At 46.8% G+C, this 26,173-nt stretch overlaps 1 protein-coding gene across 9 annotated transcripts in view; it reads right to left on the bottom strand.

Moving 5' to 3' along the window:
* Positions 1-26,173, bottom strand: part of LOC110091080 (quinone oxidoreductase-like protein 2) — a 131,753-nt gene that overhangs the window by 45,820 nt on the left and 59,760 nt on the right. For all 9 annotated transcript variants that reach the window (XM_072998196.2, XM_072998193.2, XM_072998192.2 and 6 more), the window contains one exon: positions 2,035-2,131. In XM_072998196.2, the coding sequence (XP_072854297.1) occupies positions 2,035-2,131 (97 nt within the window). The remainder of the gene's footprint in view (positions 1-2,034; positions 2,132-26,173) is intronic.

Genomic DNA, 26,173 nt, shown 5'->3' with positions numbered 1-26,173 from the left:
AGAAGCAAATGGCAACTTCAACAGGGTTCAACCATCAATGAAAAATATTACTGTGCTTTATTGACGAAGCTGAGGCAAAACATCAAGGAAAAGTGTTGATGAAAGCTCTCCAAAGGTGTCATCCTGTTGCATGACAATGCCTCGTCACACACTGCAGGTCAAACAGTGGCAAAACTGACGTCCTTAGGCTTTCAAGTGATTCCCCATCCACCCTATTCTCCCGACCTGGCTCCTTCTGACTACAGTATTATCTGTTTCCCAAACTCAAAAAACACCTAAAAGGACAACGATTTGGGAGTGTTCTGGAGGCAACTAATGCTGCAAATGAGTGGTTACACTAGCAGTCGGAAGAATTTGATTTGCAGGGACTTAAGAAGCTGCAGGGCAGATGTTACAAGTGCATTGACTACCTGGGGGAATATGTAGAATACTGCAGCAGTTACAGCTTCCTAGCTCAATTTTTTCTGGGTAAAGCTCAATACTTATCAGCACCCCTCGTATCTATTACCATATAAAAATAACTGGCTACTAACAGACATAAACACATTCATGTCACCTCAAGTTAGACTTTACAATAGAAACAGAGAGTTTAACTGAGATGAAGAAATCTCAGTTCTGTTTATTAAACACCTGGATTATCTAAGATATCAGCTTGGGGCAAAAGAGGCAGTATAGAAGGAACAACCCCAAAATACTTGGATGAGGAGCGGAGGTTAAAAAGTGTCTAATTGCCTGAGGAACGCATGTCCCAGTTAGTGTCAAACGCAGGAGAAACATCATGGCCTCCTTGGACTAGAACACTGAACGAAACATTGTCCTACAATCAGGATATGAGCTGAGAAGTCATATCATGTCCCAGTCACAAACCTTTCCTATTCAACCTACCCCACATCTGTAATAAGGAGAGAAAAAGGGAAGTATATTTTGCAGAATAATAATAAATGTTGTCATTGACCAGCAAAAGTAAGCAACATTATTTAAATTAGGAAACATAAAATCAGTCTAAAAGCACTAAAAGCATCTATATATAACGACATTCATACATCTTATTATTAAGTATTAGATATTTCCTGCCTCCCTGTCATAGGCTTTGACTATGGGCTACTGTAGTTTACATAGATTGCCAGAATTGTTACTTAGAAGCTCATAGAGCCCGTATGAAATTTAAGGCCTCTACATGCATACACCAATTTACAGATACTATAGCTGTGCTTTGGGTGGAACCTTTCCTTCACGAATTTTGATTGCAACAGCACAGAATTTAGCTACTTTTGTCAACATATCTGAATTTTGGTTTAGCTCAGTATATATGCCAGGGCATCGCGCTGTCAGCAAGAGCCTCTGATCATCCAAGTAATGCCCTTATGTAAGGGTTAATGAGGACTTCTCAAATGCCAGGAAAAAAAGCACATGGGAGATGGTTTCAATCTCACCAGAGTTACAGAGGCATATATGCTGAGTGTAAGGGGTGTTGTTATACTTCCCTTCCTGGACTGCTGATGGAAGTGCATTTAGAGCAAGGGTTTTGTATTGTTTAGGTGTTAAGGTTAAGTAGAGATATTTAGCTGGTTTGGGTGGAAGCAGTGCATTGTCAATTATAAGCATATTTATGATTATACCAAGGTCCTGCTGCCTTTATGTCTCAATACTACATGGCCTAAGATTACTCTCAGTCTTAACATGTCCCATTTGTTGGATACATTCTACCGAATAGCCATAGCTGTTGATTTTATTGTATATTGCTCTCTTGCAATGTGACTGATGGTTATCCATCTACTCTACAGAATTTTGGTAAGGTCTGTTGGGATACAGTGTGTAAAGCGCTCTGAAAACCAGGAAGTGCTTGGCTTGTTGATGATAGTCTTTGGGACTGCATCACAGAAGTCAGACAGCAATTTATCTGAAATGCATCTGATTCCTTTCACAGTCACCTACTTTGTGCCAAAGTCTGCTTGGCCCAAAGCTTTTTTTTCAGTTAGGGGTCAGGAGTTAACTATAACAAATATGCTAGATCAAAAAGTTTCTACTACTTACCTGGGGTGAATGGAAGGGGATGCTTTTCTTGATAAAGGCCCTGGCAAGCCAGTATGTCAGCAAAATTTACTCCACAGCAATGGACACGAATTCGGACCTGTGAGAAAAAATAATGATCCTAATTCCTTATACAAATCTATGTTAGAAGCAGAAACAGCCTTTATATGGCATTGGACACCTTATTGTCTTCATTCATACTTTTATTTCCCCTTTCAAAATAGCAGCTACAGGGAACTCAATCTAGTTGGTAACGACAGCACAGATGTAAGGGAGTTGCTCTTCCCGCCCCCCACAATTTTTCTGATGAACTCTCTCACCCCAAATAGAAGTGTCTTTTTCTGTAACAGAACAACAGAAACCTAGCTGGAAGGGTAATTTACTGAGAACTCTCCCTACAAAATCTGATGGGCAGCAAGACTACTCTGTGGAGCACTGAGGCAACTCCTGGCAAGCTATGCAAGAGAGAAAGTGTTCCCTTCCACTTTCCAGATAAAGCACACATAGTGAAGTAGATTATGGTGGTAGGAATATCTTTCTTTTGCCGCGTTCTTTCTCTTCTCCCAATCCCAGATGTCTGCCTGAGGCTTCTAGCTAACGTCTTGGGCTGGGAGTCATGGAATTATAAAAATTTCACCCTTAATCATAATACAACAGCATCATATTACATTAGCTGTGCAAACACTCACTAGTACAGTGGTGCCTCGCACAACGGGCGCCTCGTAGAGCGATGAATTCGCTCTACGAGGCCGTTTTTGTGATCGCAAATGCGATCGCAAAACGATGCCCGTATAGGCGGTAATTCACAGAGCGAAGGTCGGTAAGCTGCTCGCTTACCGACCTTCGCTTTGCGACCCGCCGATCAGCTGTCCGGCGGGTCCAAAATGGCCGCCGGAACAGCCGAAAGGGGCCGGGGCGCAGCGTTTTCGCGCCCTTTGTAAGCAAGGGGAGCACGCGAAAACGCTGTGGAAGCCCCGAAATGGCTGCGCGCAACCATTTCGGGGCTTCCGGCAGCGTTTTCGCGCGCTCCCCTTGCTTACCAAGGGCGCGAAAACGCTGCGCCCCGGCCCCTTTTGGCTGTTCCGGCGGCCATTTTGGACCCGCCGGACAACTGATGGCAGCCATTTTGGCGCCCTCGTTGTGCGAGGGGAGGGCGCGAAAATGGCTGCCGGCCTCTGGGAAGCATCGCACTACGGTGAGTATTCTATGGCATTGGAACGTATTAAACGCTGTTTAATACGTTCCAATGCCTTTTTGTGTTCCGTAGTGCGATGTTTCCCACAGCGAAGGTTAATCCGGAACGGATTAACCTCGCTGTGCGGGGCATCACTGTATTCAAGAAATAGCTACAGCCATTTCAAGGAAACAGGAGTAGAGGATTGTTAGTCCACTAAATTATTTCAACTATGATTCCCACAATCCTTTATCACTCGTTATGCTATGCAGGGCTTCTTGGAGTTGAAGTAATGCTTACAATACAATAATGATGATGATAATGATGATGATAGCTGCAGAAGAAGAAGCACTTCAAACTAATTTTATGAAAGGTAAGATCCAAGGAATTGGTTGTTGTGGGTTTTTCGGGCTCTTTGGCCGTGTTCTGGAGGTTGTCCTTCCTAAAGTTTTGCCAGTCTCTGTGGCCGACATCTTCAGAGGAATGCACTCTGAAGATGCCGGCCACAGAGATTGGCAAAACGTTAGGAAGGACAACCTCCAGAACATGGTCAAAGAGCCCGAAGAACCCACAACAACCATTAGATCCCAGCCGTGAAAGCCTTCGCGAATATATCCAAGAAATTAGTGCTAACTAACAGCAAATGACTACTCTTCCAAGAAAAAGATGAAACTGTGTCACACCTCATCTACGAATGTCCAAAGATTGCACAGATTACAAAATTAGACATGATAGAGTGGCAAAATCAGTGCACTTGTCATTATGCAAAAAATATAACTTGCCAGCCTCCAGAAACCCATGGGAACATCAGACAGAGAAGGTGTCAGAAAATGATGAAGTCAAGAACTTGTGTGATTTCCGGATCCAAACTTGAACACAACACACCAGACATAATAGAATGAAGAAATTTCTGAATAATTGATTTTCCATTGTCAGAGGTGATTTGAAAACAATAACATGAAATTTCACACAGTATTATAATCAGCTGCAGAAAATGGCAATATTAGGAACAACATACAGTATATCATCGATATTTAACAGATACTTAGGTGTTTGGTTAAAATTTGCATCTGTTATATAAAACCAGTCAATGTTTTTAATTTTGAATGTGCCTGGAGTTTTTGAAGAAAAAAAGAACATGCCATCAAGTCAATGTTATTTTAATCATCATCATCCCTCCATGGATGATTTTTTTCATCATCATCATCATCCCTCCCTTCACAGGCCTTGTCAAGGTAGAGGGGCTTGCGTTCTTCAGTGAGGTTGAGAGTTATACTGAAGGATCTCCCAAGCCAGAGAAGCTGAGAAGCCAGACCAACTGCATCCACCAACCATCAATTGTGATGAGATTATAACTGCCTAGAGTGGCCTGGGTTGCTAGATGGGTGACATAGAAATTAAACAAATATATAAATAAATAAATGAGAGGAAATAAACAGAAATCCATACTGGATTGATTGTCGCCCAGGTCAACAAGGACCACATCAGATGCTATAGCCCCTGGGCATCTGGTGACAAATGGGCTACTGGGCTCAGCAGAACTTGTTGAGGAATCAGGACAGGCTGCTGCAATGCTACTGGAACAACATGAACACAAAATATGGACTCTCGACAAAAACTGAGAAATTATTAAATGTTATTATGAGGCAAATCCAACAGCCTATGGTTTTCAAAAAAGAATGATGAAAATTTGGAAAAGGAAACACCCAAACAGTGACATAACTGAACAATGATTAGCGGACCAGAGAAGATTTATCATCTGGAGTAAAGTGTTTTCAGAACTGGTATTGTAAGAAGTAGAAAAAGTGGCAAGAGAAAAATCAACACAGAACAATGACCATAGTATGGAAGACAAAAGAGAGTTTAAAGAGTGAATAGTCAGAGGGTTATCTGTACAGTGGACCCTTGACTTACAGACGGCTTGACTTACAGACTTTTTGAGTTACAGACTTCTCTGGCCGCAAAATTTAGGTTTGACTTGCAGACTGAGATTTGACTTACAGACCAGAAAAAAACCAAAATGGAACAAAAACGGCCTGTTACGGGATTAATCGGTTTTCAATGCACTGTAGGTCAATGGAGACTTGACTTACAGACTTTTTGACTTGAGAACCGCCTTCCAATACGGATTAAGTTCTCAAGTCAAGACCCCACTGTATTAGTTAAGATAGAAGAGGTTAAAGGAAAACACTGAACACTTTGTGCAACTTTAAGAATGTGCTTAAGAACTATTTCTAAAACAACCTGTAACCAATAATCTGGTCCATTCACTACTTAACTTTGAAACAAAACAGGTATATAAGAAATACCCACTATATAAGAAATATAAGAATATCTTTACCCACTATATAAGAAATATAGTGGGTAAAGAGATCAACTGGTGGCAGCGTGGTAAAGGATGTGTTGGGAAATTTAGCATGAGCTCTGTGTTTGGTGAAACAAGCAGGGGCCACATGGTAAATGTCACAGATGTAGACACAGTAGTGGAAAAAAACATATCAATAGAGGAACAACTTATGGAACAACCCAGAAATTACGAGTTGACGTAATGGCAAACATCACTGCGGGGGAAAATAGTAAACCATATTAGCCAGAACACAGAAAGACAAAGGCTCCCCAATTTACGCCAGTTACAAAGTAAACTAGGAAAATTTCTACTGAGTGATGCAAATGTAGTCATCAGAACAATCCTAACCAACACACTAAAAAATACCAAACCAGCTCATGTATAGCACAGCTACCATAATAACCATGGAACTTGGTTACAAGCTGCCAAAAAACAACAAAAAAACAGAAAACACTTGGCACTCTAAAATGGAAAATTTGGCCAGAAAGAAAAATAAACAAATTAGTGCAGATATTAGCAACCTAAAACACTTGAAAGATTCAACACTTTAAAATGAAAAATAAAAGCCAGACTATGCAAAATATATGACCTAGAAAGGAAAACAATAGTTGAAACTATGGAAAAATTAAAACAGTGTGTAACAGATGATGATGATGCTCTACAGTTTTGGAATAAATGTGGGAAAGCTCAACCGAACATAACAAAGATGCCTAATGGATTAAAGACATATGTAAAAAAACTCAAGGGAAAAATGGATGCTATTGTAATAACAACTGAAATGATTAAGAAGCAAGTACAGGCTGTGAAAAATCGGAGTGCAGCTGGTCCAGATGAGATGCATGAATTTTGGTTAAAGCATTTAACAAGTCCCCATCAATGTATAGCAATGCAATTTAATCAATCACTCCAAAATTCTACAACTGAAGATTGGATGACCACAGGCCGCACATTTCTGATAATAAAACATCATTAAAAGGGCAATGAATCCAATTACATGCCTTTCAACAATGTTCAGTCTCCTCACAAGAGTACTGGCACGATCAATATATAAGTACTTAACTGAAAACTCCTTGTACCCAATTGAACAGAAAAAGAACTTTAAAAAGTTAAGAAGCACAAAAGATCAGCTGCTTGTTGATAAAATGATATTGAAGAATGCATAAAGACGAAAAAGAAACCTTAACATGGCCTGGATAGACTATAAAAAGGCATTTGATTCATTGCCACACAGCTGGATTAACACCTGCCTTTAAAAAAATGGGATTAGCAAAACCGTTCAGAAGTTCCTCAAAAAAAAAAGGAAAATGTAAAACCATCTTGGTGAAGAAACTGGGGAAGTTAGAATCAAAAGAGGAATATTACAAGCGGATTCATTATCACCACTACTGTTTAAAATCTCACTAATTCCCATGTCAATAATAGAACAAAGTAATATAGTAATAGAATGAAGAAATGGCTGGATTATTGCAATTCCAAGGGATGCCAAAGTTGAAAATAAAGAATTGGAACAACTAACAAAATACACAGACCTGGTGATTGAAACATCTCGGTTGTGGATGAAACACACTTCAGTGGTTCGCACAGTACTATAAGCAGTTCTAGATCTCAGAAATCACACCATCAGAGCTACAAAAAACAGCACTATTAGGAACAGCATATATACTGTGCCAAACGAATTGGAAGTGCAAGTGCAGGGGACAGGGTTGCAGCTGGAGATAGATAAACAAACAGTAAAGGAATACCTGACCACATTGAACAAGTTCAATCTCCAGGGCCGGATGAACTGCATCCGAGTACTGAATGAACTGGCTGAAGAACTCTCAGAACAGCTATCCATTATTTTCTTGAAATCATGGGAAATGGGTGAGGTGCCAGAGAATTGGAGGAGGGCCAATGTTGTCCCTATCTTCAAAAAGGGCAAAAAAGAGGAAGCTGAGAACTATACACCAGTAAGCCTGACATGAATCCCAGGCAAAATTCTGGAACAGATCATAAAATGGTCATTGTGCAAGCACCTAGAAAACAATACAGCAATAACTAGAACACAGATTTGTCAAGAAGAAATCCTGCCAAACTAATTTGATCTCCTTTTTTGAACAGGTCACCTCCCTGACAGAGGGAATGCTGTAGATGTAGTATATCTTGACTTCAGCAAAGCTTTTGACAAAGTGCCCCATGAGATCCTGATTAGCAAGCTAACAAGGTGTGGGTTGGATAGATCAAGTGTCAGGTGGATAGATTGGCTACAGAAACATACTCTGAGGGTGAGGATTAATGGGTCTAACTGGGAGGAGGTAACAAATGGGGTACCCCACAGCTCAGTCCTGAGCCCGATGCTCTTCAATATTTTTATAAATGACTTGGATGAAGGAGTGCAGGGAATGCTTGTCAAATTTGCAGATGGTACCAAGTAGGCAGAATAGCTAGTACCCTAGAACAGCAGTCCCTAACTCTTTTGGAGCTGCGGACCAGCTGGGGAGAGTGAGCTCCATGTGTGTATGGGGCCTGGGGCACCCCTGTGCTTGTGCAGAGGGTGTGTCATGCCTGCGGGGGGCATGTCAAGCCTGTGGGGGGTGTTGTGCATGCAGAGGGCGTGTTGCACATATGGAGGGCATGTAGCATGTTGCGCTCACACGCAGGTGCGACATGCATCACCGTAGGCACAACACACCCACAGCGCGAGCGTGACACCCCCTGTGCAAGCATGACGTGCCCACCATGTGAGCGTGACACACTGCCCTGCCTGCGTGCGTGGGGTGGTGGAGATCCATATCTGTGACCCAGTTCCAGCAAGTCCACGGACCAATACTGGGCCATGGACTGGGGGTTGATGACCCCTGCCCTAGAAGAAAGAAACAAAATTCAAAATGACCTTGATAGGACAGAGCACTGGGTCGAAAGCAACAGAATGAAATTCAACAGGAATAAGTGCAAAGTACTGCATCTCGGAAAAAGAAACCAATTGCACGGTTACAAGATGGGGGATAACTGGCTCAGCAAAACTACAAGTGAGAAGGATCTTGGAATAGTCATAGATCACAAGCTATATATGAGCCAACAGGGTGATGTGGCTACAAAAAAGGCTAATGATATTTTAGGCTGCATTAAAAGAACAACAGGCTACCCACCTGCAATTGTAGTTCTTCAAGTGGACCTCTGTGATTCACACCTTGGGTGATCCACGCCTGCACGGAGCCTCATCGGAAAGTTGTAGAGCTTCTGCGGTAGCAAAAACCACGGCCCCTCCGCCTTGTGTAAGTGGCGCAAAGGCTCCCCTTTCAGTTGTGTCAACCGCCACTATATTAAGCTGTTAGTGACTATTGCAGGGAAGGTGGACGGGTATCTGGGTAGATATGAGATAGACCTTTAAGAAAATATTTTAATGTTGGATCCTTGAAGAAATCAGCTGCTGGAGAGTTAGGAGGCTGATAAGAAACTATGGCAGAGAGGTAAACTCTCAAGGAAGAGAGGGAAAGGCCGTTAGACTTGAGATAAATCAAAAAGCATAGAACAGTAGCAAGTGATGGGTTGGTAGAAGGCAATGAGGAAACTTCAGTGAAAGATTTGAATCTGTTCCATTTATACAGGTAAGCCTTTCTAGTGGAGGGCTTCTTTGATTGACAGAGGATGTTCATTAGCAAGGCGGGATCTTCCATGCTGCCAGGTGCAGAACAGGTAAGTCTGGGTGGAGTACTTGGGCAATGTTCTGTGTGAGGAGGTGGGACATGCGAGGGAGGTGGTGAATGCCTGATGAGAGATTGTGAAGGACTGGAAACCAGGGTTGTCTCAGCCACCAAGGGGCTATAATGATAGCATCAGGTTTGTCTTGTAGGTGAACCACGACCTTGTGGAGAAGCAGGAATGGTGGAAAAAGGTAAGTGAGGGTCTTGGGCCATCAGCCGACAAATGCATCTCCTTGGGAGTGTTTGCCAATGCTGGCTCGGGAGCAATATCGCTTGCACTTCCAATTCACACAGGAGGCAAAGAAGTCAACAGTTGGTTTGCCCCATTGTTTGCATAGGCGAAGAAAAACTGATCCCATTCATGAGCTTGAGAGTTTGTGCAGCTCTCAAGATTGGCCAAGTAGATTGGCCAAGTTGTTGTTGTGGCCGGCAGTGTGTAAAGCCATGAGGCAGATACGATGGGCTAGGCACCACTCCCAGAGGTTGATTGCTAAATAGAGGAGACTTGGAGAGTGGGTGCCACCTTGTTTCAGAATATAGTACATCACCGTGGTATTGTCTGTGGCAATTTGTACTATCTTGCCAATGAGGAGATTTCTGAAAGCTTTGCAAGCTTTTATAACCACCAACAGCTCTAATTCGTTGATGTGAAGCAATTTCTCTCTGGAAGACTACTTGGTGTAGATTTTGAGAAATTTGCAGTGAGCTCCCCAGCCTATGAGGCTGCATGTGACCTGTATTCGTGGTCGTGGTTGTCAGAACAGCCGCCCAACAGATAGGTTGGGAGGAAAATGCCACCACTGAAGTTGAGAGGTGAGTTCTGGGGTGACCCTTAAAATAGTGTGAGGGTCTGTGAGCGGGTCAAAGAGGGTGAGAAACCACAACTGAAGAGATCTCATCTTGAAACATATGTGCTGCACTACTGAAGTCATAGAGGCCATGGTGCCTTGTACACATTGCACAGTCACAGCGGGTACCATAGCATGAGGGGTGGAAACGTGCAGTAATGCGATGAGATTTTCTCTCTTGTCTGGAGGAAGAAAGGCACAAGCTTGTGTGGAATCTATGCATGTGCCTATGCAGTGGGGTCTCGACTTATAAACTTAATCCGTATTGGAAGGTGGTTCTTAGGTCGAAAAGTTCTTAGGTCGAATCTGCATAGGAATGTATTGAAAACCATTTAATCTGTATCTGATCTTTTCTGTCCATAGAAACTAATGGGAAGCTGCTATTCCGCCTTCTTCCACTAGAGGGGGATATTTTTTCTTTTTTTCCCTTAGGTGCAGGAAACGAGGAGGAAGGCAGGGAACAGTTTGCAAAGCACTTTAGAAATCTTTTTTTTTTCAACAAAGCCAATTTTAAATGTTTTAAAGCATGTTGTGCTGATTTTTTCAGCACAAAGACACACAGGCAGGCTTTTTAGGTGCTGAGCAAGCCTCCCCAAGCCTCTTCAGAGCCAGCCCATCAGCTGATAGGCGGGAAGAGGAGGGTGCAGGAGCAGGGGGAAATCACAAAATGGCTGCCAGGTTCCCTTCTGATGTGGGCTTTTAGCTGTTTCCTGCTCTTTTTCCTGCTGTTTGGGGGCTACCAAGGCCTGGTAAGTGACTTTCTTTTATTTATTTTTAAGTTTCTGACCCTTTTTCCCCCTCCAGAAGCCTCTAAGGGGAGGGAGCACTTTTTTCCTGTTCGTAACTCGAGGGAAGTTCGTATGTCGAGTCCTTATTTCCCCACAGGGTGGGTTCGTAAGTTGAACTGTTCGCAAGTAGGGTCGTTCGTAAGTCGAGACCCCAGTGTATAATGAATAAGATAAGATTACTTATATGTAACCATAGTATTTTGAGTGGTCCTCTGTGAATTCACACATATGGGTGTTGTCTGCGCCTGCACTGACATTCTCGGAAGATTCTAGAGCTGAAAGTAACAATTTAGTGGTGTGAACCCCCCCCGAGGCATATGCTCTGCCCACCTTCCCTTTCTCTAAGTTCCTGAAATTTTTCCGCCAGACATTATGACAAGTTAAGTAAGCTGTGACGGGTAGTGTGAATTCACAGAGGAGCACTTGAAGAACGATGGTTACAGGTAAATAACCTTATCTCTTCTTTGTGGCCTCCATGAATGCACATATTTGGCGAAATATGGAGTCCTTTAGGGACCACTTGTGCGTCGTCGAAGGTAGATGGCTGAGGTGATCGGTGATATAGTTGTTTTCCTTGGTAATATGGACTGCTATGGGGTAGATGTGCCTCTGGCAACACCACTCCCAAAGGTTGACAGCAAGGTAACGTAGGGAGCAGGAGTGAGTGCCTCCCTGTTTGTTGATGTAAAAGAGCGCTGTTGTGTTGTCTGTGGCCAGCTGGACCGCTTGTCCTTTGATGAGTGGGAGGAAGACATTGAAGGCTCTGATGATAGCCAGAAGTTTCAAATGGTTTATATGGAGCGTCTGTTCTTGTTTTGACCACAACCCGTGGATCTTGTGGCAGAGGCAGTGAGCACCCCAGCCGGATGGGCTGGCATCGGTGGTGACCTGGATGGTGGGCTACAGTGGCAAGAAGGATCTGCCAGTTCACAGGTTTGGAAGGTGAGTCCACCATGCCAGTTGAGCGACTAGGTCATGTGTGACTAGTACAGTGGTGCCTCGCAAGACGACATTAATCCGTTCCACAGTTAATGCCGTCCAGTGAAAATGTCTTCTAGCGAGGAACGATTTTCCATAGGAAGGCATTTAAATTTAATTAATGCATTCCTATGGGGGAAAAAGTCCAAAACAAAAAAAATCATTTACTTCGGAACAGCAGGAAAAAGAGCACGGAACAGCTCAGAGCAGGAAGCACCCAGCAGGGAGCCGGCAGCCATTTCCTGCTCTTCTCTTCTCCGCTCCAGCCCCTCCCCCTCCCCACCTCACAGCCGACTGGCGCTGGTCTTAGAAGCTTCCCCAGGCTTGCCCAGCAGGTAAACAGGCAGTGGAAATGCACCAGGGAAGCCTCTGAAACCTGCGCTTTGCTGGGGTGGGGGTGGGTGGTTGGCAGGGGCAGGCCCGCCACTCCCCCACTCCCCCGCTGGTAAAGCGCAGCTTTCAGAGGTGCATTTTCACTGCTGAACAAGCCCCAGGAGGCTTCTGAAAGCGGCGCTTTGCTGCGGGGGCGGCGCGGGAGAGTGGCGAGCCTGCCTTTGCCACACCCCCATCCACCCCCACCCTGGCAAAGTGCGGCTTTCAGAGGTGCATTTCCAGTGCTGAACAAGCCCCAGGAGGCTTCTGAAAGCAGTGCTTTGCTGGGGTGGGGTGGATGGGGGGTGGCAGGGGCAGGCCTGCCACCCCTCCGCCCCCCCGCGGCAAAGCGCCGCTTTCAGAAGCCTCCTGGGGCTTGTTCAGCACTGGAAAAGCACCTCTGAAAGCCACGCTTTGCATGTGGGGGGAGGGGAGTGTGGGGGGTGGTGGGCCTGCCCCTGCCATCCACCCACCCATTCCCACCCACCCCCACCCCGGAAAGGAGCAGGTTTCAGAGGCTTCCCCGGTGCATTTCCACTGCCTGTTTACCTACTGGGCAAGCCTGGGGAAGCTTCTAAGACCAGCACCGATCAGCTGTGAGGCAGGGAGGGGGAGGGGCTGGAGTGGAGAAGAGCACACACACACCGCCCTCCCACCAGCAAAGCACCACTTTCAGAAGCCTCCTGGGGGGCTTCGTCTTGCGAAACAGGGCCATAGTTAAAATTGTCTTGTGAGGCACCAAAACCCTCGCGGGACCCAATCGTCCAGCGAGTTCTTCATCCTGCGAGGCAATCGTCTTGTGGGGCATCACTGTAGTCTCTTGGTTGGAAGGTCTGACATGAGGTCGAACAGAGTGAGAAACCAGGATTGGAGCAGTCTCGAGTCTGGCGTGAAGGATCAATGATGTAGTGGACACCATGAGGCCAAGAAGGCACTGTGTGCGATGAGCAGAGACTGTTTGATGAGTTTCAAAGAACTCAATCGAGTCCTTTATCTTCAGAAATCTTTCGTGAGGAAGAAAGGCCTTTGCCTGTAATGAGTCGAGTTGGGCGCCGATGAAGACAGTAGTCTGTTTGGGCTGGAGATGGGACTTTTGCATGTTTATATTTAGTCCGAGTCTTTGCAAGGTGAGGAGGGTGAAGTCCCGTGTGGCTATAGTGTTGTGGTATGACGCTGTAACGATTAGCCAATCATTGATATAGGGATAAATATTGATGCCAAGGAGGCATAGGTAAGCGGCGATGGGTGCCATACATTTTGTGAAAGTTCTTGAAGCTGTCGAAAATCCAAATGGCAGGGAACAGTATTGGAAGACAGCATCGTTGAAGTGGAAATGGAGATATTTTTGATGGGAGGGATGTATGGAGATGTGGAAATAGGCGTACTGTAGGTTGGTGACGATGAACCAATTGTTTACTTTTACTTTACTTTATTTTGCACCATTTGAAGTTTCCGCATCAATCCCAAAGGCAGCCCCACATAGAGTGTGTTACAATGGTCTAATCTCGAGATTACGAGCTCATGGACTAGAGTAGTGAGGGCCCCCCGATCAAGATATGGTCGCAGCTGGGCAATCCGCCATAGGTGAAAATAGGTGGAATGGACCATGGACGCTACCTGGGTTTCCATGGTAAGTGCCGGGTCCAGATGTATCCCCAAGCTGCGAACCTTGCTTTTTGCGGTGAGGGTCGACCACCCAAAAGAAAGGGAGTCACCTAATGGAAGGACCACCCATCCTCAAGACGTCCGTCTTGTCTGTGAAAGTAAAGGAATAATTGTTCTGTAAAAGTAAAGGAATAATCATGTTCAATGTGAGCATCCAAAGTTCAGAACCCTTAGGTCCATAATAGGAAGGAGTCCCCTGTTTGGAGTAAAATCCGTTAAGCCAATCATATGATGGGACGGGAACAATGGCTTGCTTGGAAAGCAGAGTGGCAACCTCATCCGGAGGATAGGGGGAAAAGGTGTAGGACAAACAAATCCGGGGGGGGGGGGGCAAGGATTGAAACTCATTTCTATAACCCTGGGAAATAATAGTCAGGCCCCCATGGTCGGTGGTAACAGTGCGCCAATAAGGTAAGTATGGTGCCAATCTGGTTTGGAACGAGGTTCGGGCATTCCCACAGGGAGGGAAGCATGAAGGAATAGAATCAGTATGGCTTACCCTTCCTTTGGTTCTTGGGAAGGGGTTGACGTCGAAGCGTTGAACTGCGGGAACAAAAGGAAGGCAGAAGCGACTGCAGGGTCGATGGAGACCTGTCTGATTGATGAGGTCGAAATTGATTGTAAGGCTGGTATCTTCGATACTGGTATTGAGAGTATGGCCAAGAATAGGGTTGATTGAAACGATAGTTGGACCTTGGATAGGTGGAGAATTGTGAAGAGTAAGACTTTGCTGTCTTGCACATCTTATGAAAATTCTCCATGGTCTCATCAGTTTTGTTCTTGAACAAGCCAGTACCATTGAAGGGTAAGTCTTCGATGTGGGACTTAGTACTGTCAGATATAGTGGATGACCTGAGCCATGCATGGCGACAAATGGATATGGATGATACCAAGGTCTTGGATGCAGCCTCTGCTGCGTGGCGTGCAGCAAATCTTTGGTGCTTGGCTAAAGTAATAGCTTCAGCATGAATGTCAATAAGATCAGACATTACTGACTCAGGAGCGGTCTCAAGAAGAGGGAGAACCTTGTTCCAAAGGTGGTGTTGATACGCCCCCATAGTAGCATGATAGTTAATATTCCGAAGGAGGAAAGATTGTAAAGAGTAAACTTGTCTGCCAAGGATATCTAGCTTCCTGCCTTCTTCATTCATAGGGTTAGCCTTGGACTTGCTGGAACTTCAAGAGCGGCTAGATTCCACTATTATGGAATTGGGGAGAGGATGTTTATTGAGAAATTCGATGTCATCGCCGTGAGAGTTATACAAGCTCTCAGTTCTGCAGATTTGCATTACTGAGGGAGGTTTATCCCATGTATCTTTAATAAGTTGTAAAATGGATCTATTAAAGGAAAGACTGACTGGTGAGATCATTTCACAGAGGATGTCATCAAAGACAGGATCAGTCTCAGGAGGGGAGGGTTCCTCAACCTGAAAGTGAAGAGTGTGAGCCATCCTCTATATGAAATGAGAGTAAGAGGAAAGATCCTCAGACGGGGAGGAAGGTTGAGCGTCCTTGGTCCCGTCGGGGAGGTAGGGACGTCAGGAGACGAATGGTGGGAAGAGACAGATTGGTTGTCGTCAAAGGAAGGCTGTGAATAAGGTGACTATCATGACGTCGAGGCTCATAAGAGGAGTGATCCTGCATATTAGGTTGCTCCATGATATCAGGAGGATTCCCATGATTATGGATTCCCATGGTGGTGGAAGTCTGGGCTGAGACGATGTCGGGGCTACTGATTGTGTCTTGGTAGATCCTCGCTCTGGGAGAGGGGAGGATTTAGATAGTTCAGGGGCGAACGACCCCGTTTCTGTTGGTCAGCATGATATCGCTTGAAATGGGACTGCCAGACGGCAGGGTCGAAAAACTGGTATGGCATCATAGGGAATGGGAATAAGTCTCTGAACTGTGTGGTAGGTCTCTGTGGGGAGGAGGCATGCTTTCATTTCTCCGTTCGTTTCCTGGGGGAATGGGTGGGAGACTCGGGATCAGAGACCTGGGTTTCAACTGCCCTCCCTGTTGAGGGGTTGGAATGGGCTGAGGCCGGGCTGGTAGGTACCACAGCCGCTGGATAGCCAAAACTCAGTGTAAGGCTCGAAGCCATAGCAGAAATCACCATTTGTTGGATGTCCTCCTGATTGGAGGCAAAGTCATGGTCGTACCTCGAAGATTCCTCCAAAACTGGGGGAGAAAGGAAAGGCTGAGGAGGCTGGGGACGGGCAGATTTATCTGCTGTGGGATTTTTGACAGTGGATATCTTTTTAGAAGAAGGAAGGGGAGGTTTAGAGGATTTGGTGGAAGTTTTTCACTTTAAGATCCTCTTTTTTCTGTTTTGGTTTCGCAGGAGGAGCGGGGACTGTGGTCTCAGAAGAGGGCTGAGCAGCAGGGAGCCTATCGGTCGATGGAGCAGGGGATCTCACTGAGTCCCAGGGAGGGGACGGAGGGGACGGAGGATTCATCGCGGTTTGCCAAAGGTGAGACCAGAGTCTCTGGAGCTGTTGCTTCAGCGCTGGGCGAGTGAGGTTCTTGCAAACAGTGCAGGAATGCATGGGATGAAATTCGCCCTTCTGTGTGAAGGATGTATGGAAATATGGAAGTATGCGTCTTTGAGATCTATGACAGTGAACCAATCATTTTTACAGAGTAAAAGGAGAACTGATTCGAGGGTAACCATATGGAATTTTGTGGTAATGATGTATTTGTTTAACTCTCATAGGTCTAAGATAGAGTTAAGACCTCCGTTCTTTTTGGGTGTGGTGAAATAGCAAGAGAAAAATCCTTTGTTGTGTTGTGAGATGAGTTGTATGGTGTCTTTGAGGAGTAAATTTCTTATTTCCTATTGTAGGGTTGGAGATGGTGGAATGATGACATGTGTGGCTGGAGGAAGTTGAAAGAAATGGATGCGGTAGCTGTCGCAGATGATGGACAGTGCCCAGGCATCCGTAGTGATGGATTCCCAGACAGGTAGGTGTTTCCACAGGGCAGGATGGGTGGAGTGGTGTGTAACCCCGGTCATGGGAATGTCAAACGTAATGTTTGGGCTTGCGGTCATTGCGCCTAGTAATGGGTTCTTGGCAGGGTTTATTTCTTTGATTACTGAAATAGGGTGAAGATGTTTGTTTTGGAGGATCACGTTGAAATTTTTGATATGAGTTGTACGGTCGTCTCCACTGATTTTGTTGGGGGGCATTGTTGGTAAGATGGATAAACTCCCCAACGTCTAGCTGCTGATCTTTTCTTCTGCACATTTTCCAAAATATCATCTGTTTCAGCATTAAAGAGGCCTGACCTGTTGAATGGAAGGTCTTTGATACATGCGTGGACATCCTCAGCCAGGCCAGCTGTCCTTAGCCAAGAGAAACGTCGTAAGGCTACTGAAGTGGCTATTGACTTTGCTGTGGCGTCTACCATGTGCCTAGCAAAAAGCATCTGTTGTTTGGCAACGGAAAGACCTTCTTGAAAGGTTTGGGCGAGTAGTTTTTTATCTTCTGGTAAAGATTCAACAAAGGTTGACATATTGTCCCAAAGGAAACGTTGATATGCACCCATGGCTCCCTGCTAGTTAGCGACATGCATGGTGAACGCTGATGATGAATAAAGCCATTTTCCTATTGAGTCAATCCTACTCTTTTTATTTGGTGTATGAGGGTTTGTCAATGTCGAGATACGGATTTTGAGGCTTTGACAAAAATAGAGTTTGGAGCTGGTTGTTTTTGAAGAAATAGAGCTCCAGGATCCTGGACTCTGTAAAGGTTATCGATTTGTTTAGACATGGTATGGGAAGGGGCTGGTTTTGTCCAGGATTGTTGAGTGGTGCTGAGTAGAGACGGAAGCATCAAGATGTGTACCGGAGTAATTGTATCTTTAGAGATTGGGTCGTACAGTTGATCGGCCGGTTCTGTCGAAGGACGGTGGATTTGGAGATTGAGAGACTTAGCCATACAGATCACAAGTTGGGCGTAAGTTTGGAAGTCTTCTGCCGGTGATGGTAGGTTGGCACTGACAAGGTCAGGTTTTGGTGAGGTAAGTAATACTGATGGCGCCTGAGGTCTGGATCTGTGATCAGAATAATTGGGATCACGTTGGGAGTCAACAGACTGTCAATCGACTTCAGTGTCGATAGGTTGAGTGTCATAGTACAGTGGAACCTCAACTTGTGAATGTCCCTACCTACAAACATTTTGACTTAAAAATGGCTCCGTTCGCAAAAAATTGCATCGACTTATGAATGGAACCTTGACCTATGAATGAAAAAAGGCAGGGGAAAAGGACGAGAAATTAAAATTTCCCCTGCCTTTTTCTTTGTTCCATTCAAACCACGGAGGGTGGTGCGGAACAAGCGGGAGGCGAGTCGGGAGGCAAGCGGCCAAAGCACCCTAGCCAGGCTCAAGCCTCATGGCAGCGGCGGTCACAGCAGCGGCAATCGCAGCGGCGGGGGAACCCCAGGAGGCTTCGGTGGTGAAGAGGCTGCTCTTTTGCCCCAATGGTTAGGAAAAGGGACCCCATGAAGTCTCTGATGGCAGCGGGGGACCCCGGGAGGTCTCCCAGAGCTTTCCCGCTGCCATCTGAGACCTCCTGGGGGTCCCCCGCCACGGCGATCAGCACCTTTGGAGGTCACCGGAGGCCTCCTGGGGGTAAGTGCTGCTTTTTTCTTTTTTAAAAGTTGATCTGTGTGAGTTTTGGAGGGTAAGTTTGGGCTGGGGGGGTATGTTCCTGTGTTGTTTTGGTTTTTGGTGATTTTTTTTTTTTTTTGCAATCCCAGTGTGGGACTTGTTCCAATGTTTATTTTTGGATTTGTTTGGTTTTGTTTGTTTGTTTGTTTTTTTGCAGTCCCAGCGTGGGACTTGCAGTGGGTTTTTTGTATTTTTTTTCTTCCCCCGCAATGCATTAATTGGTTTTCAATGCATTCCTATAGAAAATGGTGCCTCGACCTACAAACTTTTTGACTTGCGAACACCGTTCCAATACGGATTAAGTTTGTAAGTTGAGGTACTACTGTATTGATGTTTGTGGCTCAATGTCGATGGAGGCAGTATGTCCATGGGCATTTGTCGGTGTTGAGGATTTTCGATATCGAGAGATGTCATCCGAGTGTCCATGGATGTCATTTGATATGGTTGAATATAGGTGTCGAACTCGGGGTCATAGTGATGTCAACTTCGATGGCTTGGTTCTGTCGGGCGAGAGAAATCGTGCAGCGATAAGAGGGACAGAACATCCATGGACCAGGATGGATATCAAGGATCACTGATATCAGAGCCTGTGTCTTGGTGATTGCGGCATCCACCCTCGTGCCCCTTGCTTGACCTTCAAGCCCCAGAGCACATGAAGGCAAACACTCTCTTCTTTTACACTTGCTGCCACCAGGTGATCTCTAAATCACCATTACTTCAGACTCAGGTCCACACTTCAAGTTCTTTTAAATAAAACTTTGGTTTATTGATTACAGAGATTCATAAATATCTTCAATAGCTAATCACATCTAAATTTCCCAAACTACACACTCTATTACTCAGTCTGGCTTTTCTCTCCTGCCTGACTCTTACATTTCTCTTATTAACTTAAACTCACTTAATCTGACTCTCTGACTCCGCCTCTTATAGCATCTCTCTCGGCTCTGCCTCACAGCAATATGAATATTCATAAACCATTACATAATACAACAAGAACCATAGCTCTAATAAATGGCGAACTCTACAGAGATGTCAAAATGGAAGTTGTTGATGAGTTGGTAAAGCAGTGGAGTAGATAGATGCTGGAGATGCCGAGCGAGAGGAATGATTTCCCTTGTCTGTATTAGCGGGAAAGTATTGGGAGGCTGGAGCTGCAAAGGCGTTGTGTGTAAAAGAAAATTGCTTGACCATCCTGGGTCTTTTAGGTGCCAGGTAGGGAGCAGGCTGGAGTTGATGTGGGTCACGGTGATATGGCCATTTTGACATTGATGGCAGTCAAGATCAAGGCCCACCATGAGAAGGTATGGCCAAACTGGATAGAGCAACTGGCTGATTGGTGGTTGCGGTTTGTCCAAGTAGAGGTTCCACTGTATTTTCATCACGTGCACTGGCTGGGGCAAATGGCAACCCGGTGAGAGTGCTGAAACGTGGGTCTGAGCCACACGTGATGAAAATATAGTGGGACCTCTACTTACTAATGTCCCTACCTATGAACATTTAAACTTATGAACAGCTCTGTTCACAAAATTTTGCTTCTACTTGTGAATGGAGCTTCAACATACAAACAAAAAAAACCACAGGGGAGGCGGGGAAAGTGCAAAATTTGAACTTTCAGTTAACCATTGGCCAGCGAAGAAGGTGCCTGTCTGCTACCTCGCTTGTCCAGGTGGTTAGAGAGTGGATAGGGAGAGAGTTTTCAGACTGCCTGGTACTGCCTGGTACTGTACAGTACTGCCTGGTACTGTACGGACTGTATTTTTTGGCTTTTTTTAGTTTTGGATTTTTGGATTTTTGACTTTCTTTTTTAAAACAGAGTGACTGCCTGTTCTGGGTGAGTACACTGTACTTACCGTACTGTACAGGGTTTTTTTGCAGCTTGGTGGGGAGTAGGGCTAGGTGGGGGGGTTATGTTTCAGTGCTCTGATGGGTCTTGCAGTGTAGATTTTAGTTTGAAAATGTGTGTGGTTAAAATGTGGCTCTAAAGTCTGTTTTAAAATCAGAAAATATTCTGTCAGGGCTGTGGTGGTTGTAGATGAAGGCAGCCAGGCATTAAAATGGAGTTTAGACTCAAGTCTCGCGCCCCCCCCCCCCCATGCTCTCTTTTTGTGATGAGGAGTTCTGTGCTGGAATAATGGTTGCTGATTTTTGGTGCAAGCAGGCTTTAAAATGGAGTTTAGACTCAAGTTTCTACCCCTCCTCTATGTTCTCTTTTTGTGATGAGGATTTCTGTGCTGAAATAATGGTTGTTGATTATTGGTGCAAGCAGGCTTTAAAATGGAGTTTAGACTCAAGTCTCTATCCCCCCCCCTTGTTTAGACTCCACAGTCTTTTTTTCTTAAAATCAGAAAATATTCTGTGAGGGGCTGTGCTGGCTGTTGATGCAGGCAGACTGTAAAATGCAGTTTAGATTTTCTTTTTGTGATGCGGAGTTCTGTGCTGGAATAATGTTTGCTGGATTCTGTGGCTTTTTAAAAGGTGTTCTGTTTAGAAGGTGTTTCCTCCTCCCTCCCTCCTTTCCTGCCCTTTTTTTGACCTAAGTTCATCTTAGGTGAACGGACGAGCGTGCCTGCTGATAGAGGGAACAAGAGACCATCTGCCGGCCACAGCCCACTGGGTGAGAGGCAGTGGAACTGTGGTTGGGCCCCTGTTGGATGCCAGCTCTTTCTCAAGGGAGCTGGCTCAACCTTCCCCTGTGCTGGCAGGATCAGGCCCTGCTGCTCCCGGCTGCCTCATCCTCTACCAACACCGGCCACCTGGCCCAGGGGGAGAGAAAGGTTTTAACCGGAGCTTCCTTCGGGACCTGACCGGACGAGCGTGCCTGCTGATAGAGGGAACAAGAGACCATCTGCCGGCCACAGCCCACTGGGTGAGAGGCAGTGGAACTGTGGTTGGGCCCCTGTTGGATGCCAGCTCTTTCTCAAGGGAGCTGGCTCAACCTTCCCCTGTGCTGGCAGGATCAGGCCCTGCTGCTCCCGGCTGCCTCATCCTCTACCAACACTGGCCACCTGGCCCAGGGGGAGAGAAAGGTTTTAACCGGAGCTTCCTTTGGGACCTGACCGGACGAGCGTGCCTGCTGATAGAGGGAACAAGAGACCATCTGCCGGCCACAGCCCACTGGGTGAGAGGCAGTGGAACTGTGGTTGGGCCCCTGTTGGATGCCAGCTCTTTCTCAAGGGAGCTGGCTCAACCTTCCCCTGTGCTGGCAGGATCAGGCCCTGCTGCTCCCGGCTGCCTCATCCCCTACCAACACCGGCCACCTGGCCCAGGGGGAGAGAAAGGTTTTAACCGGAGCTTCCTTTGGGACCTGACCGGACGAGCGTGCCTGCTGATAGAGGGAACAAGAGACCATCTGCCGGCCACAGCCCACTGGGTGAGAGGCAGTGGAACTGTGGTTGGGCCCCTGTTGGATGCCAGCTCTTTCTCAAGGGAGCTGGCTCAACCTTCCCCTGTGCTGGCAGGATCAGGCCCTGCTGCTCCCGGCTACCTCATCCCCTACCAACACCGGCCACCTGGCCCAGGGGGAGAGAAAGGTTTTAACCGGAGCTTCCTTTGGGACCTGACCGGACAAGCGTGCCTGCTGACAGAGGGAACAAGAGACCATCTGCCGGCCACAGCCCACTGGGTGAGAGGCAGTGGAACTGTGGTCGGGCCCCTGTTGGATGCCAGCCCTTTCTCAAGGGAGCTGGCTCAACCTTCCCCTGTGCCTGCAGGATCAGGCCCTGCTGCTCCTGGCTGCCTCATCCCCCTCTCAACATGAGCTACATGGCTGGGAGGGAGAGAAGGGGCTTTAGAAAAGTTTTATTTTATATATGTTTTAAATGTTTTTAAATTGTTATTAATTGCCATCAATGAAGAAGAGACCCACAGTGGATCTAATGGAACAGGAAGGGGGGAGGGTGTTGGAGGGGGCAGCCATTGAGGTGGTGCTGGGTAGGGGAAGGAATGGCGGTGGGGGTAGGACATGCCCGCGTAGGAGAAGAGAGGTTAGATATCTTACATCTATCCCCTCTTCTAGTTCTACCCCCAACCAGATGGTATCAGGCGACCATATCAGCAAACCCTCGAGCCACACGGTGCTGTTGATGAACGCCAGGTCAGTACAAAATAAAACTGCCCTCATCCATGATGTAATTCTGGATGAGGGGTCTGACCTGGCGTGCATTACTGAGACCTGGGTGGGAGAGGAGGGTGGTGTTCCCCTCTCCCAGCTATGTCCGCCTGGGTACTCAGTCCAGCACCAGGGTCGCTCGGAGGGTCGGGGAGGGGGAGTTGCTATAGTCTATAGGAGTTCTATCTCCTTGACCAGGCTTCCTGTCCCTTTGAGAGGAGGTCTCGAGGGCCTGTATTGTGTGTTGGGCTCGCGAGACAGGTTAGGGATTCTGTTGGTGTACCGCCCACCCTGCTGCGTACCAACAGTCTCCCTGCCTGAGCTGACAGAGGTAGTCTCGGACCTGATGTTGAGGACTCCCAGGCTGTTGGTGCTGGGGGACTTCAACATCCATGCCGAGGCTGCCTTGACTGGGGCGGCTCAGGACTTCATGGCCACCATGACAACCATGGGGCTGTCTCAATGTGTCATCGGTCCGACGCATGAGAAGGGCCACACCTTGGACCTGGTTTTCTCAACGGGACTGGAAGATGGTGGTTTGGATGTGGAGGGGCTGGTCGTGACCCCATTGTCATGGTCAGACCACTTCCTGGTCAAGTTCAGTCTATTAGCGTCTTCTTCCCTCTGCAAGGGTGGGGGATCTATTAAGATGATCCGCCCTCGGAGACTAATGGATCCAGATGGATTCCTGAATGCTCTGGGGGATTATCCGTCTGATATGGTCGGCGCTCCTGTCGAAGCTCAGGTCACCCTATGGAATAGGGAGATGACCCGGGCGGTTGACACGATTGCGCCTAAGCGTCCTCTCCCTGCTCGCCGAGCCCAGACAGCTCCTTGGTATACTTCTGAACTGCGGGCGATGAAGCGAGAGGGGAGACGGCTGGAGCGCAGGTGGAGGAAATCCCGCTGGGAGTCCGATCGAACACGACTTAGAGCCCATTATCGGGCCTATTTCGTGGCAATACGGCTGGCGAAATGGCAATATTTCTCCAGCCGTATTGCTTCCTCAGAATGTCGTCCAGCAGAGCTGTTTCAGGTGGTCCGGGATCTTCTTCAACCGGGAAATCCGGTGGAGGTCCCGGACTGCTCATCAGCTCGCTGTGATGAGTTTGCCATACATTTTGAGGGAAAAATCGCTCAGATTCACAGTGGGTTGGACTCCACAGTTACTGCAGAATCAGAGGATGTGTCCAGTGCGCCGTGCTTAGGTCCAGTATTAATGGATGAGTTTCAATTGTTGAGACCTGATGATGTGGACAGGGTGCTTGGATCTGTCCGTTCTACCACCACTCCGCTCGACCCTTGCCCATCCTGGCTAATTGGAAGATCAGCCAGGGGGGTTCGCACCTGGGTCCAGGAGGCCATGAATGCCTCTCTGAGAGAGGGAGTGGTCCCTACCGCCTTGAAAGAGGCGGTGATTCGACCACTCCTTAAAAAGCCTAACCTGGACCCAAGGCTGGTGGTCAACTACCGACCAGTGGCGAACCTCCCTTATTTGGGCAAGGTGTTGGAGCGGGTTGTGGCCGGGCAACTCCAGGCGCTGCTGGATGAAACGGATTTTCTGGATCCATTTCAATCGGGTTTCAGGCCGGGTTTTGGTACAGAGACTGCCTTGGTCGCCCTGTACGATGACCTTTGCCGGGAGAGAGACAGGGGGAGTGTGACCCTGTTGATACTCCTGGACCTCTCAGCGGCTTTCGACACCATCGACCATGGTGTCCTTCTGGATAGGCTGGCTGGGTTGGGAGTTGGGGGCACTGTTTTACAGTGGTTCCGCTCCTTCCTGGCTGACCGTGTCCAGAGGGTGGTGCTGGGGGACAGTTGCTCTGCCCCATGGCATTTATGTCATGGGGTTCCTCAGGGCTCAATACTGTCCCCCATGCTGTTCAACATCTACATGAAACCGCTGGGAGAGGTCATCAGGAGGTTTGGGCTGAGGAGTCAGCAATATGCTGACGATACTCAGCTCTACCTCTCGTTTTCCACCAATCCAGGTGAGGCAGTTTCTGTGCTGAACTCGTGTCTGGACTTGATAATGGACTGGATGAGGGTTAATAAATTGAAACTCAATCCAGACAAGACGGAAGTGCTGTTAGTGGGTGCTTCGCCGGACAGGCTGGAGGGCCATTTCCCTGCCCTGAATAGGGTTACACTCCCCCTAAGGGACAGGGTCCGCAGCTTGGGGGTGCTCCTGGACCCCAGTCTAACACTGGAAGCCCAGGTGGACTCGGTGGCCAGGGGCGCCTTCCTTCAGCTGCGGAAATTATACCAGCTACGGCCCTACCTGGACGAGCGGAGTCTCATGACAGTCACACATGCACTGGTAACATCCCGCATAGATTACTGCAATGCGCTTTACGTGGGGCTGCCTTTGAAGATGGTCCGGCGATTGCAACTGGTCCAGAATCGAGCTGCGTGGCTGGTGAGTGGTGCAGCTGCCACGGAACATATCAAGCCGATTCTGTATAAGTTACATTGGCTACCAGTTGCTGCCCGGGCCCAATTCAAAGTGCTTGTTTTGACATATAAAGCCCTAAACGGCTTGGGCCCTGGATACCTGAAGGACCGCCTCCTTCCATATGAACCTACCTGGCAGTTAAGATCTAGCCAGGGGGCCCTTTTGAAAGAGCCGTCCCTTAAGGAGGTAAGAGGGACGGCTTGTAGACAAAGGGCCTTTTCGGCAGCTGCCCCCAGACTATGGAATGCCCTCCCGACTGAGATTCGTCTGGCGCCGATGCTGATGACATTTCGGCGCCAGGTCAAAACCTTCCTGTTCCAGAAGGCTTTTAACTGAAATAATATTAGCTGTGGGTCTGATGGCAATTTTAATTGTATTTTAATTGTATTTTAATTATTTTATCTTTTGCTGTATTGAATTTTAATTATTGTAAGCCGCCCAGAGACCTCTGGGTAGTTTGGGTGGCATATAAATTGAATAAATAAATAAATAAATAAATAAATTAAGTCAAAAGAAGAAAAATTCTCCCCCTAGTGGTAGAGTATGGATTAAATGGCTTTGCATTAGTTCCCATAGGAACGAAAGCTTCAATGTACAAAGGGCGCCTACATAAGAACAAAAAATAGCCAGAACAGATTAAATGGTTTTCAATGAATTCCTGTGGGAAATTGTGCTTCTACTTAAGAACGTTTCAACTAATGAACATCTTCTGGGACAGATTAAGTTCGTAAGTACTGTAGAGGTTCCACTGTAGATGGCTCCAGGGACTGTTGGGGTGGTCTCTGAGGTGGTCGTGGTGGATGATCAGATATTATTGAATAAGGTATGGTCTCTAGTTGTTGTTTGGAGTCAATCCTGTCAGGTGAAGCAACTATGGAAGGATTGCTTGAAAAAACAGAGTGTTGAGGACTGGGAGGAGAAGATTTTAATCAATCGACTCTGTCATCCCATTCCAGTGATTGGGAGCAGGGTTGATGGAGAGGGGATTCTGTCATCGTCAGAAGGCGAACCAATAGAGATTGATTCGGCAGTTTGTTGAGGTTGCTGAGAA

This window comes from Pogona vitticeps, chromosome 4, assembly GCF_051106095.1.
Source record: "Pogona vitticeps strain Pit_001003342236 chromosome 4, PviZW2.1, whole genome shotgun sequence".
NCBI classification, from domain to species: domain Eukaryota; kingdom Metazoa; phylum Chordata; class Lepidosauria; order Squamata; family Agamidae; genus Pogona; species Pogona vitticeps.
The sequence above is the reverse complement of the archived record's forward strand: the minus strand, read 5'-3'. Positions and strand labels throughout refer to the sequence as shown.